This window comes from Aegilops tauschii, chromosome 7, assembly GCF_002575655.3.
Source record: "Aegilops tauschii subsp. strangulata cultivar AL8/78 chromosome 7, Aet v6.0, whole genome shotgun sequence".
NCBI classification, from domain to species: domain Eukaryota; kingdom Viridiplantae; phylum Streptophyta; class Magnoliopsida; order Poales; family Poaceae; genus Aegilops; species Aegilops tauschii.
In genome coordinates, this window is record NC_053041.3 from 610,314,212 (window position 1) to 610,333,485 (window position 19,274).

Sequence of the window (19,274 nt, forward strand, 5' to 3'; positions counted from 1 at the left end):
TCCATGGAGATGCATAGCAATGAGGGGGAGAGTGTGTCTACGTACCCTTGTAGACCAAAAGCGGAAGTGTTTGACAACGCAGTTGATGTAGTCAAACTTCTTCTAGCTTCGACCAATCAAGCACCGAACGTACGGCACCTCCGAGTTCTGAACACGTTCAGCGCGATGACGTCCCTCGCCTTCTTGATCCAGCAAGGTGTCGAAGTAGTAGATGAGTTTCGTCAGCATGACGGCATGGTGACGGTGATGGTGTAGTGATCCTCGCAAGGCTTCGCCTAAGCACTACGAAACTATGACCGGGGGTGTAAACTATGGAGGGGGCGCCGCACACGGCTAACAGTTGATGTTGTGTGTTCTAGGTGCCCCCTCCCCACATATATATAGGTGGGAGGGGAGGAGAAGCAGCCAGGGGGCGCCCCAAGTAGGATCCGAATCCTACTTGGAGTTTCCCCAAGTGGCGCCCCCCCCCCCCCCCCTCCTTTTTTTCACCGGAAAATAAAGGAAAGGGGGAAGAGAGAAAGGAAGGGGGGCCGAACCTCCGTTTTTCCTTCTCTAATTGGTCCACATGCCTAAGGGGGGTGCGCCACCCCTAGTGGGCTGGTGTGCCCCCATCTTATGGTCCATATCTTCCCCCCGGGGGGTTCCGGTAACCCCCACCCCCCCCCCCCCCCCCGCCCCGGTACTCCGATAAATACCCGGTACACTCCGGAACACTTACGGTGTCCGAATACTATCATCCTATATATCAATCTTTACCTCTCGACCATTTCGAGACTTCTCGTCATGTCCGTGATATCATCCGGGACTCCGAACAACTTTCGGTCAACAAATCACATAACTCATATAATACAAAATCGTCATCGAACGTTAAGCGTGCGGACCCTACGGGTTCGAGAACTATGTAGACATGACCGAGACACATCTCCAGTCAATAACCAATAGCGGGACCTGGATGCTCATATTGGCTTCTACATATTCTACGAAGATTTTTATCGGTCGAACCGTTATGACAACATACGTTATTCCCTTTGTCCATCGGTATGTTACTTGCCCGAGATTCGATCGTCGGTATCTACATACCTAGTTCAATCTCGTTACCGGCAAGTCTCTTTACTCATTCCGTAATACATCATCCTGTAACTAACTCATTAGTCACTTTTCTTGCAAGGCTTCTTATGATGTGTATTACCGAGAGGGCCCAGAGATATCTCTCCGATACTCGGAGTGACAAATCCTAATCTCGATCTATGCCAACCCAACAACCGTGGAGGTGTTTGTGATGACTTCGTAAATTTTAATTCAGTATTTGGCACTGGTGCTCGCATTTTTCTAGATTTAAACTGCGGAGGTGTTTGTGATGACTTCATAAATTTTAAGATAATGTGTCGGCTCTGTCTCTCAGAGATGCTCAGAAGTGTAGGGTGTGTGTGCATTCATAGCGGTAAGTGTATGTGCATATGTATGAGCGTCTGCGTCTATATTGTGTTAAAAAAAGCATCGTGTTTCTAAAATTGATTAAATTACTGTCAAAATAAGTTAAATGTGTGTGAATATTTTTGATTTTTTGTGCTTCTATGTATTAGCGAAATTCATTATGATATGATTGAAATAATTAAAATATGTATGAATCTCTACGTAATGTTTCTAAAATTGGTTGAACTATGATTGCAATTTGTGCGAGTATTTATGAAATATGTTTGTAAACATTTTTATACAGTGAATCGTTAAAAATGCACAAATGTGTTTCCTAATATCAATGAAATAATTGAAAACTTCTGTGAAACTTTTTTGGTGAAAATTTGTTTTGTTCTTTTTTGAAATTTCTGCAAAAATTAGTTTTAAAAAATTCATTTCTTTTGAAAGAAATATGAACCACCGGATGTGGCGGTGGGGCGAGTGATGACATATCAACATCGGAGTAACAAGATAAATGAATCAAATAGGATGTCCCGGTATACGCACTGCGCTGGCGCCATATGATTGGCTCACAGGTCTCGGCAGCGGAGCTGTTTAAAATGAGTTTCAGCCTACTTGCAAAGACATTATTTCGTTTGTTCATATTTGATTTTGGAGTTCTACAAGGCGTATGCACATAATGTGGGTTTTAGAGTTCGTATCGGACAACAGAAGAAGATTGAGAATAAAGTGGCCTGGACTAAGCACTTATGTGTAACCGTGAAGGATTCAATTCCAAATTGGCATCCTACAGCTGTATACTTCTATTGTCTGCCATCAATTCTTCCTCACGTTGGCATTCTAGAGTTGTGTCCAAGCAAAGGGAAAAGGAGCATGACTGTGGAAGATATGCAACTAAATTTTGCTCCCTGATACCAAATTTTAACAAGCAAATAATGATTTTATATATGTTTTGATTTACTCTTGGATGTACATAAGCCATGTAATGGATGGGGATTCGAATTATGTTAAATCAATTTGACTTGATTTATCACAACTTTGATGATTGTCAAATTATTACATTATATATTGAACCTCAGCCAGCGGATGATTGTCAATTTTGCATTATGTATTCTTTGCTCAGACCAGCACCATACTGGAGCACACAACGCTGTTTCTCAATTTACTTGTTATACATGATACATCAAAAACTACCGTAAATGTTCAGGAAACTTTGGATAGTGACTTGTTGCTTAGCCTTTTTTTACCTCAAAATTGGTTAAGGCCATCCCAGGCCACTTCTGGTAATTAAGAAGATTTTCTGAATAAGTCACTGATTTTGTTCAACACATACGTGAGCTAGTCACTAAACTTTGTGAATGTTCATGAAGCAAAAAAAAGGAAATTTTGGGAACGCGGAGTATCTATGCGCGAGCTCAGATGAGCCCGTTATCTAGGACGTTGGCTGAAGCATGGAGATCTGTGCCAGTTCTAAATACGGGAGGGATTGGCGAGTTAGTAAATGTCCACTGTCGCGAAATACGTAGATGGCAGGCGTGGGTGGTGGGCCGCACTTTCACGGGCGGAGAAACGTCCGTTTGTGGTTGACGAGTTGGGCCGTGGATCAGAACAGTAATTCGACGTCTAGTCCGTGGCCCCGAATGTGAGCTTTTCCGTTCGCTGGGCCCATGGTAGGAACCAACTGTGCGGTCTGGTGGCTTCGGCTAGGGTAAAGCTGACCTAATTTTCTAAGGCCTGGTGGTGAGCGACGGCGCCGACGGCGGAGGTGAGGGCGACAAGGATGGAGTTCCTGATGCAACCTATAGACGGGTATGTACTCTAGATATTTGGCTTTCTTCTAGCGATTTCTAGACCGTAAATGTGGTGATTCTGAGCGGATTTGCGTGAGCGTCGGGCAGATCTAACTTCCTGGAGGAAGTTGGGGAGAGTTTGGTGTCGGTACCGGAGGGGGCGGATGCGGTCGATGTGGAGATGGTGGCAACGCAGGTGACGGAAGGACATCAGTTGGCGGTTGAGGATCAGCCGGCAGCTACAGGGGAGGCGCAGATCTTGATGCTCAGTGAAGGAGCGCGGGAGAGGAGGGACGTGTCTCCACCAAGCTCGGAGCTATCTACTGGGAAGATGAACCCACGAGCTCCTGGATGGAATAAGAGGTTAGTTCATGGCGTGCATATGTACTTTACTTGATGATGTGCCTCTGGGCTGAGCAAGACGATGATTGTTGTGTCATACCAGTAACTGAATATGTTGTTGCTATCGACTGGAATGAAATGGTTTAGGAAAATAGACGGTACTGAATTTTTTAGGAGGTTCGACTGAAGAAGGAACCTCATAACTGAATTAGTAGGTGCATATTGTAGCAGTTAACAGGGGCTTGATCCTTTTGAGGAGAAGTTGTGGCATATTTGGGTAATATCCTTTATTTGTGATTTGTATTTGTAGATTACTACAAGCAAGGCAGTGAGGTCTCTGCATTGTTCGAAGTAGAAAATTCACCCATGTGTCTACATGATTGATTCGATGGGCAGTAGCTGAGTGAAAACAAAAGATTGTAGTGATGCGGGTGTGAATTTGGGAGTAAGAGCGGTTGATAAAAACATTCCCTAAGAGGGTAGGTCCAATTGTGATAAGTCAAAAACATGGATGTCTCCCTTGTTTCTAGCACCTGGGCGACGTGACATGTATCGAGGTCTTTTTTCTATGTAATACCTGTTGCTCTGGATAGTAATGAAATTTTGCAAAGGGCATGTGTTCCTTGTTGTATGTTTTTGTGCTTGAGATGATGGAGGACTGAGTCTGATTATCCGTAGCATCTAATTATATTGAAGTATCTACCATGCTACAAGTCCCCTTTTTGCCGTGTATCGTTAGGAATTTGTATTACTCAGTCCCCTTTAGATGCTAACCACACTGCTACAAGTGGTGTCTGATCTTAAAGTAAACTTGATAAATGAAACTTGTACTGATAATGATATTTTGGTCAGGCACATCTACCATGTTGTGCTGCCCTTTTAATTGTGATAGTTCCATTATGCTCTTTCCGTTTGACGTTTTTCCTGATTGAGGGCAAATACATGATGTGACTTGTTGCAACTACGTGAATTTTAATTATGCTTGCATCAATAATAATGTACAATTTGTCGAAATGTGAATCATGCTATGTAACTGCAGGTTGAGGATCGGTGCCGCTGCACCAAGTCGGCCGCCTTGCCCAAACCGTGTCACTGCATTTGAGAAGGCTTTTCGAAACTATGCTGAGAATCCAAGATACAATGTGATCACACCGACTATTGGCACGACCTTTGATTTTGTAGGAGAGGCCTGTGACTTTTACAATTTGTATTCATGGGAAAAGGGGTTTGGTATCAGATATGGCAAGAGTCGGCTAAATGTAGAGAGGATTAAATGCATGCAAGAAATCGTCTGTGGTTGCTCGGTTAGTAGAAATTGTTTTCTATATCCAGTGTTCAATTTCCTGGTGTTGCTGAAACCTGACGTTAACTGAATTTTGTGTTCTTGTGGTACATTTCCCCCAGGGAAAAGCTGGTGTTGAGAATACAAGATCTTGTCGCTGCGAATGCCCAGCTTTAATAAAGGCTCCTATGAGCAGAGGGGGGAAGATAAGCTTGCGGGGTAGGTGGGTGAATCTTCCAGAGCAAGCCGTTGGGTTTAATAAAAAACAGGGGGGAAGGGAACGTCCGTTTGTGAGATCCGTGCCTCACTTTGGTAGTGTGCATCTGAGCCAGCTCACCGGGGGGGGGGGGGGGGGGGGGGGGGATGGCCGTTATAATAAATGCGGTAGGTGGGTGGGTCCTATCCTCTAGAAAAGCATCCAATACTGCTGAGAATACACTGTGAAATACACACGCGGGAGCGAAGCTTGGCGCTGAAGAACGGTTAGGATAACAGGTGCATCTGAGCTCGGGCTCAGAATAGCACTTTCGAAATTTTGGATAGTGACTTGCTGCTTACAGCTTACACATCAAAAGTGGAGAAAGCGACCCCAGCCCACTTCTGCAACTCAAAAGCTTTATACCAAAGAATATATGCTTTGACCACACGACTGAGAAAATCACTGATTTTTTTTCAACACATAAGTACATAACTGAACTAGTCGCTGAATTTTGTGGCAACAGCAAACATGATATTTTAACAAGGGAAAAGCTGAGCCAAAGCCACTGATCTGAACAAGGCACACTATGCCGTTCATTGGGGGCAAATACTATTACTCTGCTACAGGCTACAGACTACAGCACTATAGCTTCCTGCGGATCACGAGAGACTGCATCTTCCTATGAAGGAACCGTCGCGGACAGGGGAGGCCATCCAGGGCGTCGTTTGCGCCTCATCAGACTCGTCTTCACAGTTGCGGAACGTCGTTAGTTATCATGCCTTCGCCGTCGAGACGACCGGCCGGCCGGGTCTATGTGACCGTCGAGCCGTTGCTTTCGCTACTTGCTTGTCGTCTCCGGAGAAGTTCGAGGGAATCATCTGGGTGTTGTCTTCATACGAGGCCTTCGGATTGGGACTTGATTTGGGAGCCGAGAGATCTGGCAACGAAGGACTTGGGGCAGGAGACGCAGGACGCACGAGTTGGGGCTTGGGTTTGCGATGATGGATCGGAGGCTTTAGGGGGGTTTCCGCAAACAAAAATATTTGTTAAGTCAGAAAGCGGGCGGGTGACTGCAAATTTTCTCTTGGCTGCACGTGAGACGATGGATTTTGATCGGGAGGCTGAGAAACAAAGGGATACAGGGATACATTTATCCATCGGATTCACAAGATATGCTGCCAATCTATTTTTGTTTGTTTGTGCACTCTCATTATAGTTTATATTTCCTTTTATTTCAAAAACAGACAGTTGACCACATCAAATCGGGTTGTTTACTAAAAAACAGGATATCAATCATGCTCGCCGGTGTCGTCATTGCAGTTCTCGGGGGCGAAGTAGACCCTGCTGGCGGCGAGGTCGTACACGAAGCGCGTGCCCACTTGCTGCATTGCCCCGATGATGGTGATGTCCTGGCTCGGTGACACGGCGAGGCAAATGTCTTGCTCCCGCACTACAAACAACTTATTTGGGGTGAGCACGAGGTCCTGCTCAAAGTGCAGCGTCACCGTCGGCAACTGCGAGAAGTGGGAGTGTGTCGCGCGGAAGCAGAGGCCGGAGCTGGTGCGGCGCACCGGCAAAAGCCTCCTGCCGTGCTCCGCCAGGGTCTGCTCCAGGACACTGTATGCAGCTTCGATCATCACACTCCGAGACGTCCCGACGTCGATCACGGTCCCGCTGTGCCACTTGCCATCGGCGAGCTGTCGGCGCCTGAACACCTCCGCCAGGTTGCCGCCCAGCCGTGTCTCTGCAATGCTGATGCCGTTGAGGTTGACAAAGTAGGAGCTATCCTCGGGGTAGAGGATCCTGGTGCTCTTCATGCGCCTCGTGTCGACCGGGATGTCGTTGCCGAACCGGAGGAAGCCGTGCCGGTTCGCCGACCTGGGCACGAAGAGGCAGTAGGAGAAGCGGTGCAAGCCGTGACGTTGGAGTAACACCGGGACGAGCGACGGGTACGTCTTACCCAGGCCGAGGACACCGGCGAGCACTCTGTGGCTGTCGAAACCCGTGCTGCTGTGCGCGCAGCCAATGATGACGGTGGGAAAGACCGCCGGCGTAGATCCCGTGAAGGATAGGGTCTCATCACCGAGCACGCCGCTCGCATGTACGCCACCGGTGTGGATGGGGGTGACGTGGAACCTGCACACGTTGTGCCCCGGGGGCGAGCAAAGGCGGTTTGTGGGTGCGAGGTGGCGGAATGACGGTGATGTCCGCGGGTGGAAGGGCGGCGGCACTTGCTGAAACGGGTGTTGGATCGGCGCGCACTGCATCCACGTCAGGCTGCTGGTCATCTCCATCGCGAGGGTGTACGTGCGGCGGCCATGGCCCGTCCCAACAGTGGTGACAACGTTGTACTTCCCTGGGAGAAAGCGTACATGCGGTCGAAGCGCGGTGGTGTCGTGCCCAACTGGCTCCTTCAGGTGAAGGAAGCCGTCGTCGTCGACATGGATGGTACTGTTCCAGCCAGGGCTGGGAACCATGCGCAGGCTAAGGCCGCCGTTGAGGCCTCGTGTGGCATCGTCAACAGTGGCGGTGGTGGTGTGGAGGAGCGCCGCAAGTACCAGAGGGAGGAGGAGAGTGTGAGCGGTGAGCTCCATGGATGTATATGTTGTAGAAATGCAAACACATCGACTGGCTAATTGACTTGTGTTGGTCCGTGCATGCAACAATGAGTAAGAGTATGTACCCTTTTGTAGATGGTGAATTGAACTATTGGAGGAGGGTTTGGTACCATTTATTATGAACCAAAAACCTCTGTTGAGATTTGCGTATCCCTTGCATACTTTCATGTAGAGGAGGTTTTGGCTGCATTTATTATGTACCAAAATCCTCTGTTGAAATTTGCATATCCCTTGCATACTTCCATGTAGAGGAGGGTTCGGCTACATTTATTATGAACCAAAAATCCTCTGTTGTTATCTGCGTATCCCTCGCACTTCCATGTAGAGAAGGGTTTGGCTGCATTTACTATGAACCAAAAATCCTCTGTTGGGATTTGCGTATCCCTCGCACTTCCATGTAGATGAGGTTTTGGCTGCATTTACTATGAATTGAAAATCTCTAGTTGGAATTTGCATATACTCCTAGTAAATGAGGGTTTGGTTGCATTTAATATGAATCCAAAATACTTTGTTGAGATTTGCATATCCCTTCCACACCACCATGTAGAAGAGGATATTTCTACATTTATTATGAATCAAATATATCTTGTGGATATTTGCATATCCTTTGGCGTTTGCACACTTCCATGTACTATGAATTACTTTATACTACCTCCTTTCAAGTTTAGGCTAGCCATAGTGGGAGTAACTTAGGTAGTAACATAATGCATCCCAAGACATATATGTTAATGAGGAGAGAAGTGTTTGTGATAATATAATATGTTACGTAACATAACACACCCCAATGCAAAATGAGTCTGCAATATAATAAATGAAGGCTTGCATGACACTACACTTATGTTACTACTCACTATGATTGTGGTAACTTAAACTAGTAACATATGACTAGTAACATGCATATGTTACTAGTCTAAGTTACTACCCACTATGACTAGCCTTATAGGGCTCAATTTATAAATCTCTCCTACCAAGATAGATGGTGAGTGGTGTTATAAATTTCGTAGTTTGTAAAAATACTTAATTACTACACTATCTTTTCTTAAAAAGTTATGTTTACCGATGCATTAATTACAATGCATGTATGCATGACCATTAAATAACCAAAAACTTCTACATGCATTGGTTAGTTTTTCCTTAATCCTTGCATGCAGTGATTTAATGCATCTTGAAATCTGACCATATGATGGTGAGTAGTAGAAGTGAGACTTATAAAATGGAAAAACAAATATTTTGAGATGGGCCTTATAAATCGGAAAGGAGGGAGTATCATTTTTGAAACAGATAGAGCCATAAAGGCCCCAAAAGCTTTCATAGACTATGAAAGTATTCACATTACAAAGCTCAAACAAGGACGTGGAAAAGGAAAATTACAACTCGGTCTCTCACATTTTGAATGGGGGCCCCAATATGAGAATAGAAAACACAATTGGGTCCAAATTGCATCTCCGGTCCAGATCCAACCATGCCAATGCTGGGGATGACACCACTTGGGACAACAGGACCACCGCAAGTGCATCTCCAGCCAGTTCTCTAGCAGCTACGCATGCCAGCCAGAGAAAACAGAAGTGACCATCACACTATATCTACACTGCCTCCCTTTTGCCGCATCGACCAGGATGAAGAAAGGGTGCTGGCAAGATGCCAAGGCTTTATTAGGCCGCCCTTTGGCCAGAGGATTCACTGGAGAGGCAATGAACATCGAACATTGACCGTTATGCAGGCGCCGGCTCCATCATGAACACCGAAGAAGAATAATGAGGCAAGAGCACTACAGACTCACAAACTTGCAATGGATGTAATGGTTTAGTCCACAAACTTGCAAAAGGTGATCACCTCATCCCTAGACTTGCAATGTATGTGAAGGTTTAGTCCTGAGCCAATCACAAGCTGACAAATGGCGCCATGCTGGCCGTGTCTTGCCACACCGCTCAGCCCGGTTTTTTTTTTATGAAAACGCCCTCCACCTTTATGGAAATCACGCACACGGTATTTTTTTCATATCTATATATTTTTTATCAAAGGGCCCACCTCCCCAATTTTTTTTTTGAAAAAGCCAAGGCAAAAGTTCACATCAAGGATGATTCACTGCTCTCGGCCACAACCTAAAGTAGTTGTGACAAAAGACTTATTACAGGCAACACACTCATATATATGTTTTGATGTCTACTTTTCTTATACACATTGTACCTTTTGTATTCACTTGAAATATATTTTTATGCACATCTAATTTTTTAAATACATGATTAACATTTTTCTCATATATATATGTTTTGATGTCTACTTTTTTCGACGGACATTGTACATTTTTTGTATACATTAGAAATATTTTTCTATGCATGTTAACATTTTTAAATGCAAGATTAACATTTTCCAATTATGATTGTAAAATGATTTTTATAATAGATGTATTTAGAATTATAAGCAAAGGTAAAAAAAATAAAGCAAAACTGTGAAGAAAAAAACAACCGGCCCATTCTGGGCGCTGCTTGATGCGAGGGTGGCCGGTGCCTCTACAAGCGAGACAGTCATGCCCTCGCCAAGCCCGGTCCAGCATACACTGGTGTTGTACTAGCCCAACCTTCTAGATAGACGGTCCGCCTATCCAGCAAGTTTTTTTGTGTTCTGCTAAAAAAGAAGCAAGTTTTTTGTGTAGATGCAGAAAGTTTGGTCACACACACACAACTAAGTTTTCTGTGATAGGGAGAGTGCCACAAAAGTTTAAAAGGCAGGTTCTATGGGATGATGATTTGACTTGTGATGTTGTATGGCCCTGAATGTCGACCAACTAAAAGGCGACATGTTCAATAGTTAGGTGTAGCACAAATACACGTGTTAAGATGGATATGTGTCAACACAAGGAAAGTCCGAGTTCGGACGATGATATACGTTATAGAGTTGGGGTAGCACCGTTGAAGAAAAGCTTGTCCATCATCATCTGAGATGGTTTGGCATATACAACACATGCCTCAAGAAGCGTCAATACATAGCAGATAGTTAAAGCGTGCTGATAATGTCAAGAAAAGTCAGGTAGACCAAATTTGACAAGGGGAGAAATCCGTCAAGAGGGATCTAAAAAACTGAAATATTACTAAATAATTAGCCATGGACAGGGGTGCTTGAAAGTTAGCTATCCACTGCCAAAGTCATGACTTAGTTTCGAGATCTTATTAATTTCAGTTTTAGTCTACCCCAACTTATTTAAAACTGGAAGGCATTGTTGTTGTAAGATGTCCCGAGCGACGGAATGTCAATCCGGTGAAGATCTTCATGAATTCGATCAGCAAGCTCAACGTATATTTGTTAATTTTGACCTACCTACATGTCTAAATATAATGCAGTTTCAGTTGAGCTTGCTGATCTTGTGAAGATCTTGCTGCTTGCTGATCAGCTTTGCCACAAATACATAATAATGGAGTTGCGTCCGTCTAAAGGATCAATAGTTTCATTACGTCTTGATCCCGGGTGGTCAAAATCAACAGAAACTGCGTCAGATTCAGACGTGTAGGTCGGTCAAAATCAACAACAAAAACAAAAACAAGATTCAGACGTGTAGGTCGGTCAAAATCAACAACAAAAACAAAAACAAAAACAAAAGATGAATTTCCGTCGCCAGGACTTGAACCCGGGTCTCTCGAGCGAGAGCCAAGTATCCTAACCACCTAGACTACAATGGAATCGTGAGCAGGGAAACACTAGACGATATCTGTTCGTGCTCACCACACAAAATTAGCACCAGCAGAGGTCAACCGATATTCTTGACATCACAAAACAGCACGAACGATAGGGCTGGGCACGAGCTGGGCCGCAGCTTTGTTTGATTCAGACATGCCTAGAACAGATCTACAAACCGAGAATAAACTGCATTTACTCTATTTGATCCATTACATATTTGAATTCCGCCACGCATGCGAACACATGGATTGTACCAAATTCAGACAAAGCGGATCCCGAGAATCCAAACCAACATATCATTTATTTGTCTCGGACAAGATTTCAAGCAATCTTCCTGCGTCCTCCCCACGTTGGAAGTTTCTAGACTGGGTTCCCGCTGGATTTAGTATGAAAATGCATCGCTGGACATTGGAAATGGATGCCCTTCATGAACAGTTCAAGTAAGAAACTGCATTCTAGAATCTAATTCAGTAAGCATATTGTTGGAGATATTACCACTGGGCGTAAACCGGCCAGGAGAGGCCGGGGTAACTCCATAAGTAGTTCATTCGTATCTGAAGTCCATGAAGACAGACGGTGACGCTTTATGAAGGCCCAGGGCCCAAAGCCGGTTTAAGGCCTGTAGACGTAAACCAACATTCATATGTAAACTTGTGTTGTAAGATAGAAGTAGCAGAGACCGAGCCGGACACGATTATGAGCCGGCCTCGGGATTCTGTAAACTGACGAGCGTCAACCCATGTATATAAGGTGACGACCCGGCGGCGGTTCAAGGACAACGGACAACAACTCGAGACTCAGGCGAAGCGTATTCGCTCCCTGGTCATCGAAATCCCAGCAATTCCATCACAACTAGACGTAGGCTTTTACCTTAATCGTAAGGGGGCGAACTAGTATAAATTCTCTTGCGTCCCTTGTCCGCTTTAACCCCTTTAAGTTAACCTGTAGCGATGGCTCCACGACTAAGTACTTTCTCTAGGACATCTGCTGTGACAAAACCACGACAGTTGGCGCCCACCGTGGGGCTATCGCACGATGGTTTCATGTTCTTGGAGGCCAACTTTGAAAGACTCAAGGGTTACGCTGTGGGCCGGATGACCAAGAGTCGACGCGGCAAGCTCTACATCGACGATGCAGGCTGGGGCCCCGAGGCCGGCTCAATCGAGTACGGGTACCGGGTCCCCTTTGGTGGCATACACATTTTCATTGGCAAGATCGGCGAACCGGGCCCTGAGCCGGACATCTGCGCCGACCTCGTCGAAACGGCTCAGCGTGCGAGATCTGCCCGGGTCAAGCCTGTCATGAAGCGTGCCTTCGTGGGAGTTATAAATGGAGGGGAATCGGAGGATAGATCGGAATCAGGTGGTGAGACCGTCGTTTATTCCGGCGACGAGTCATCGACCGGAGAGACCGAGTCGTTATATCAGTTACAAGATGGCCGGATTGGGGCCTGTTCCGATGGCGACAGTATTCCGGACCCCTTTGATCTGCCAAACCGGGTTGCGATCGTCATGACCGGCACACAACCGGCGCTCCACTCTTCGACCGCAGCGGCGATGGTTTCCGGATCGACAGCGGCAACAGCGGCCGGGGCAGGAGGCCCTGTGCGACCGCCAACTCAGGTTCTGTCTGATTTGTTTGACGCGTTGGCAACGCTGATGGCGGAGGTTAACCCGGCGGATCAGGATGCACACAATGCGGAAATCGCGAAAGTGAAAGATCAGATCACCCAGGCCAAAGCCGACTTAGCAGCTGAGGATATCAGGATAGCCGAGGAGCGGGCCGCTTTGGATGCACAAGATTATCGGATTATGCTGGATCAGAGTGCGTCGAATGAAGTCCTGAAGAGGAGGCACCGATCTCGCCTGCCGCCGATTTATGACGCCAGAAATCTCTTTAACACCCCAGGAGCAGGGACCAGTAATCCGCCGGTGGTAAACCGGGCGGAGGCACCTGGAGCAGGGGCGCCGGTTCAGCCACGTTTGGTGGATCCGCCTCGTCAGAACAACATTGTAACACCGCATGACCCCACGCCACTGGGTCATTACTCTAACCCGATGGACAACATTGTCGCTGCCGCTTCACGGCTGGCGGCCATCCCGATCGAAGGCGATTCTCCGGCGGCGGTCGAGACGCGTCGGGTTAAGGAGCTTCTTCAGACAGCCTTGGTTCAACAGGAGGCTTATTCATATAGTCGCGATCGGATTCATTCCACTCCCCGTCCAAGCCGGAGTTACAGCAGGCGTATGGATGAACCGGCAGTGTCAAGCAATACGCGGAACCGTGATCCGCCCCGTGGCAATAACCCGGCGGGTGGTGCTGGTGATGCTTAGGAGGTGGTGGACCGAGCTCGGGCACGCAGAGAGGCCGAGTTAGTGGCGCAGCATGGAGCCCGTCAGCTTACTCCGGTTCGTCCAACCACATCGGTGGAACCAGGAGTTACCTCTAGTTCTTTGGGAGTGCTGTGTCTCGTCCCGGCATTGCGCAATGTGCGCCTGCCCAAGGATTTCAAGGGCCCGCGCAAGGTGCCGAATTACACCGCCGATTTATCCCCTGAAACATGGGTCGAAAGCTATGAGATGGCCATGGAGATGCTGGATGTAGATGATGTGGCATGTGCGAAATACTTCACCATGATGCTAGAAGGGACAGCCCGCACTTTGTTAAAGAGCTTACCGGCTAATTCTATCAGGTCATGGGCCGAGTTGAGAGCCCGGTTTATTCAGAATTTCAAGGATACATGCAAGCAGCCCATGTCAATTGTGGACTTAGCTGCCTGTGTCCAGGAGGAAGGAGAGTCAACGACCCATTGGGTGCGCCGGGTTTCGGAGATTTTGCATTCATCGGACCGCATCAACGCTAACACCGCAGTTTTAACATTGGAAGGCAATTGCCGGTTTGAACCCCTGAAGTTGAAGTTGGGACGGCTCAAACGTCATTGTAATGACATGGGAACCCTCATGGCTACACTGGTGAAGTATGCCGACTCTGATAGTACCAAGGATCCCGAGTCTGACGATGATAAGACAGGGAAGGGAAAAAAGAGCGGCAACGCCAAGGGGCAGCACCACAACCCGGCGGGTCATGGAAACGGCGGCAAGCGTAAGGCGGACCACGGTTTAGACTTTGTGGCTAATACTAATACACATGACAAGGGCCAGCGGCGTAAGGGTAAACCGCCCCAACGCGGTGGAAGGCCAAGTCCTAATCCGGACCGTTTGTCTTATCTGTTGAACCAGCCCTGTCCAAAGCATGGGACGAAGGAGGACCCGTCCACGCACCTCTGGAAAGATTGTTACATCATGCAAGAATTCAAAAATTCTGATTCTTTCCGGTATGATCACGGACCAGGAGGCGGTTCGGGCCCCGGGTATCATGGGTCGGGTTATGGTGGAGGAAATTCCGGTTCAGGTTTCCACGGTAATCAGGGTGGAAATAAGAATCAAAGTAATCAGGGTAACCAAGGTGGCTATAATCATCAAGGCAATCAGCAGCAGCAGCAGTCGGGTTACCAGAGCAACCTGAAGCAATTGAATAGCGGACAGTATCATGTCTTCACCACTAGCTTGGACAAGCGCGATCAGAAGCTTCATAAAAGGGTGGTGAATGCCGTTGAACCGGCGGTGCCCCGTTACTTGCGCTGGTCCGAGCAGCCGATTGTATGGAGTAGAGAAGATCATCCACCCCGGGTTGACAATCCGGGTCATCTGGCTCTGGTGGTAGCACCTCAGGTGGGAGGTTATAAGTTCACTAAGGTACTCATGGATGGAGGGAGTAGTATCAATATCCTTTATCATGAAACTTTCCGTCGCATGGGGTTAACAGATAAAAATCTTAAACCGTCCAACATGGTGTTCCATGGTGTGGTGCCTGGTAAATCGGCGTATCCTATTGGTAAGATAGCTCTGGAGGTGGCTTTTGGAGATGAGCATGACTCAAGATCAGAAACTTTGACCTTTGAAGTGGTGAAAATCAAAAGCCCGTATCATGCCCTATTGGACGGCCAGCTTATGCTAAGTTTATGGCACGGCCTTGTTATGTCTATCTGCAACTCAAGATGCCGGGTCACAAGGGAACTATAACCGTGCATGGGAGCCGCAAGATTGCTCTGGAGTGTGAAGAAGGTGATGCGGCTTATGCTGAGTCGGTTTGTGCAACAGAAGAGTTGAAGTTTTACAAGGACAATGATGATCCGGCAGATATGACTTCATTAAAGAAACCAACTACAGAGCATGATCCGGCCCTGAAATTCAAATCGGCTGATGAGACTAAGCTTGTTGACTTTGTGCCCGGCGATTCGTCCAAGCAATTTAGCATCAGCGCTAACTTGGATTCGAAATAGGAAGGCGCGCTCATCGAGTTCATCCATGAGAATCGGGACATCTTTGCGTGGAAGCCTTCTGACATGCCAGGTGTATCGAGAGAACTCGCTGAGCATACTCTCAATATTGATCCAAAGTATAAACCGGTCAAGCAGTTTCTCCGCCGGTTCAATGAAGAAAGACGCAAGGCTATTGGAGAAGAAGTAGCCAGACTCTTGGCGGCTGGATTTATCGTTGAAGTATTCCATCCTGAGTGGTTAGCTAATCTGGTGCTGGTCCTCGAGAAGAATGGCACTTGGCGTATGTGTGTGGACTACACAGATCTCAACAAAGCTTGTCCAGCAGATCCTTTTGCCCTTCCCCGTATTGATCAAATTATTGATGCTACGGTGGGTTGCGAGCGTTTAAGCTTTTTGGATGCATATTCTGGTTATCATCAGATCAAAATGGCAGTTAAGGACCAGGAGAAGACAGCCTTCATAACTCCCTATGGAGCCTTCTGCTATGTCTCCATGCCCTTTGGGCTCAAGAGTGCCCAGGCGACTTATCAACGATGTGTGCAGAATTGTCTTCATAAACAGATCCGTCGTAATGTTCACGCCTATGTGGATGATATTGTGGTGAAATCAAGGGAGGAGACATTGATTGACGACTTGAAGGAAACCTTCGATAACCTGCGGGCTTACAAAATGATGCTTAATCCGGCCAAGTGCGTCTTTGGTGTACCTGCAGGCAAGCTCTTGGGTTTTTTGGTGTCTAACCGGGGTATTGAAGCTAATCCGGAAAAGATCAAGGCCATCACCTCCTTAGCCAAACCGAAGTGTATCAATGATGTTCAATGCCTGGCAGGCTGGATTGCCGCGTTGAGCCGGTTTATTAGTCGCCTTGGCGAGAAGGCCATCCCTTTGTATCAGATGCTGAAGAAAACGGATAACTTCGTCTAGAGTGACGCCACTAATGAAGCATTTGAGGACTTAAAGCGGCAGCTGGCTAATCCGCCGGTTCTTGCTGCTCCGGTTGACAAAGAACCATTGTTGCTATATGTGGCAGCTAATGCTCGGGCTGTTAGTGTGGCTATTGTGGTGGAGCGCAAGGAGGCCGGAAAGGAATATCCGGTTCAACGGCCAGTCTATTATATCAGTGAGGTACTTATTGAGTCCAAGCAGAGGTACCCACATTGGCAAAAATTGGTGTATGGGCTTTTTATGGCAAGCCGGGAGCTTAAGCAGTATTTCCAAGGACGTCCCATCATGGTGGTTAGCTCTGCTCCGTTGGGAGATATAATCCAGAACAGGGAAGCAGCTGGCCAGATTGCTAAGTGGGCTATAGAGCTCGGGCCTCACGGGTTGAAATAATACCCCGAACGGCGATCAAATCTCAGGCACTTGTGGATTTCATCAATGATTGGACAGAATTACAAGCGCCAGAGGAGAAGCCGGATCATACTTATTGGACTATTCATTTTGATGGGTCCAGGCAATTGGAGGGCTCGGGGGCTGGAGTCGTATTAACTTCCCCACGAGGTGATAAGTTTTATTATGTTCTCCGTTTAATGTTCCCTTGCACTAACAATGCAGCTGAATATGAGGCTTTACTCCATGGTCTTCGGATGGCTAAGGAGATTAACCTAAGCCGAGTTAAGTGCTTCGGTGACTCGGATCTGGTGGCTCAACAAGTGTCCGCCACTTGGGATTCCAAGGACCCACTAATGGCAGCATATCATCGTGAGGTGGATGAAGGAAATATGCCCTAGAGGCAATAATAAAGTATTATATATTTCCTTGTATCATGATAAATGTTTATTATTCATGCTAGAATTGTATTAACCGGAAACATAATACATGTGTGAATACATAGACAAACAAAGTGTCACTAGTATGCCTCTACTTGACTAGCTCGTTAATCAAAGATGGTTATGTTTCCTAGCCATAGACATGAGTTGTTATTTGATTAACGGGATCACCTCATTAGGAGAATGACGTGATTGACATGACCCATTACGTTAGCTTAGCACCCGATCGTTTAGTATGTTGCTATTGCTTTCTTCATGACTTATACATGTTCCTAAGACTATGAGATTATGCAACTCCCGTTTACCGGAGGAACACTTTGTGTGCTACCAAACGTCACAACGTAACTGGATGATTATAAAGGTGCTCTACAGGTGTCTCCAAAGTTACTTGTTGGGTTGGCATATTTCGAGAATAGGATTTGTCACTCCGATTGTCGGAGAGGTATCTCTGGGCCCACTCGGTAATGCACATCACTATAAGCCTTGCAAGCATTGTGACTAATAAGTTAGTTGCGGGATGATGTATTACGGAACGAGTAAAGAGACTTGCCGGTAACGAGATTGAACTAGGTATCGAGATACCGACGATCGAATCTCGGGCAAGTAACATACCGATGACAAAGGGAACAACGTATGTTGTTATGCGGTCTGACCGATAAAGATCTTCGTAGAATATGTGGGAGCCAATATGGGCATCCAGGTCCCGCTATTGGTTATTGACCGGAGAGGTGTCTCGGTCATGTCTACATTGTTCTCGAACCCAAAGGGTCCGCACGCTTAAAGTTACGATGACAGTTATATTATGAGTTTATGTGATTTGATGTACCGAAGGTTGTTCGGAGTCCCGGATGTGATCACGGACATGACGAGGAGTCTCGAAATGGTCGAGACGTAAAGATTGATATATTGGACGACTATATTCGGACACCGGAAGTGTTCCGGAGAAGTTTCGGATTAAACCGGAGTGCCGGAGGGTTACCGGAACCCCCCGGGGAAGTATTGGGCCTTAGTGGGCCTTGAGGGGAGAAAGAGGGCAGCAGCCATGAGGTGGTGCGCCCCCTCCCAGAGGAGTCCTAGTTGGACTAGGAGAGGGGGGCGCAGCCCCCTTTCCCTCTCCCTCTCCCTCTCTTTCCTTCCCCCCTTCTTTTCCTAGTAGGACTAGGAAAGGGGAGTCCTACTCCTACTAGGAGGAGGACTCCCCCCCTCTCCTTGGCGCGCCCCATAGGCAGCCGGCCTCCCCTTGCTCCTTTATATACGGGGGCAGGGGGGCACCTAAGAAAACACTTGATATACGATATTTCAGCCGTGTGCGGTGCCCCCCTCCACCAGATTACACCTCGATAATACCGTCGCGAAGCTTAGGCGAAGCCCTGCGTCGGTGGAACATCATCATCGTCACCACGCCGTCGTGCTGACGAAACTCTCCCTCAACACTCGGCTGGATCGGAGTTCGAGGGACGTCATCGAGCTGAACGTGTGTAGAACTTCGGAGGTGCCGTACGTTCGGTACTTGATCGGTCGGATCGTGAAGACGTTCGACTACATCAACCGCGTTGTGATAACGCTTCCGCTGTCGGTCTACGAGGGTACGTGGACAACACTCTCCCCTCTCGTTGCTATGCATCACCATGATCTTGCGTGTGCGTAGGAATTTTTTTTTGAAATTCCTACGTTTCCCAACAGTGGCATCCGAGCCTGGTTTTATGCGTTGATGCTATGCACGAGTAGAATACAAGTGAGTTGTGGGCGATATAAGTCATACTGCTTACCAGCATGTCATACTTTGGTTCAGCGGTATTGTGAGATGAAGCGGCCCGGACCGACATTACGCGTACGCTTAC

At 47.1% G+C, this 19,274-nt stretch overlaps 2 protein-coding genes across 3 annotated transcripts; one reads left to right on the forward strand and one right to left on the reverse strand.

Moving 5' to 3' along the window:
- Nucleotides 1–3,070: 3,070 nt before the first annotated feature.
- Nucleotides 3,071–5,000, forward strand: LOC120969161 (uncharacterized). Of its 2 annotated transcripts, none has more exons than XM_045231895.2 (3): nt 3,071–3,225; nt 3,315–3,569; nt 4,588–5,000. In XM_045231895.2, the coding sequence occupies exons 1-3, from the start codon at nt 3,197–3,199 to the stop codon at nt 4,919–4,921; spliced, it is 618 nt and encodes a 205-aa protein (XP_045087830.1). In that variant the 5' UTR covers nt 3,071–3,196; the 3' UTR covers nt 4,922–5,000. The 2 variants fall into 2 exon arrangements, with proteins under 2 accessions (XP_045087830.1, XP_045087831.1); XM_045231896.2 differs by lacking the exon at nt 4,588–5,000 and adding an exon at nt 3,859–4,225 and having other exon boundaries at nt 3,072–3,225.
- Nucleotides 5,001–6,239: 1,239 nt separating this feature from the next.
- LOC109732699 (aspartyl protease family protein 2-like) lies at nt 6,240–7,710 on the reverse strand. The gene has a single exon (XM_020291887.3). It carries the CDS (start codon nt 7,621–7,623, stop codon nt 6,319–6,321), a length of 1,305 nt encoding a protein of 434 aa, XP_020147476.1. The 5' UTR covers nt 7,624–7,710; the 3' UTR covers nt 6,240–6,318.
- Nucleotides 7,711–19,274: the final 11,564 nt, after the last annotated feature.

What these genes read in the sequence shown, in the direction of transcription:
- LOC120969161 (XM_045231895.2), top strand. Translation starts at nt 3,197, where the DNA reads ATGGAGTTCCTGATGCAACCTATAGACGG. An exon ending in CTGATGCAACCTATAGACGG is followed by an intron (nt 3,226 to 3,314) that starts GTATGTACTCTA and finishes AGCGTCGGGCAG; the next exon opens with ATCTAACTTCCTGGAGGAAG. An exon ending in GCTCCTGGATGGAATAAGAG is followed by an intron (nt 3,570 to 4,587) that starts GTTAGTTCATGG and finishes ATGTAACTGCAG; the next exon opens with GTTGAGGATCGGTGCCGCTG.
- LOC109732699 (XM_020291887.3), bottom strand. Translation starts at nt 7,623, where the DNA reads ATGGAGCTCACCGCTCACACTCTCCTCCTCCCTCTGGTACTTGCGGCG.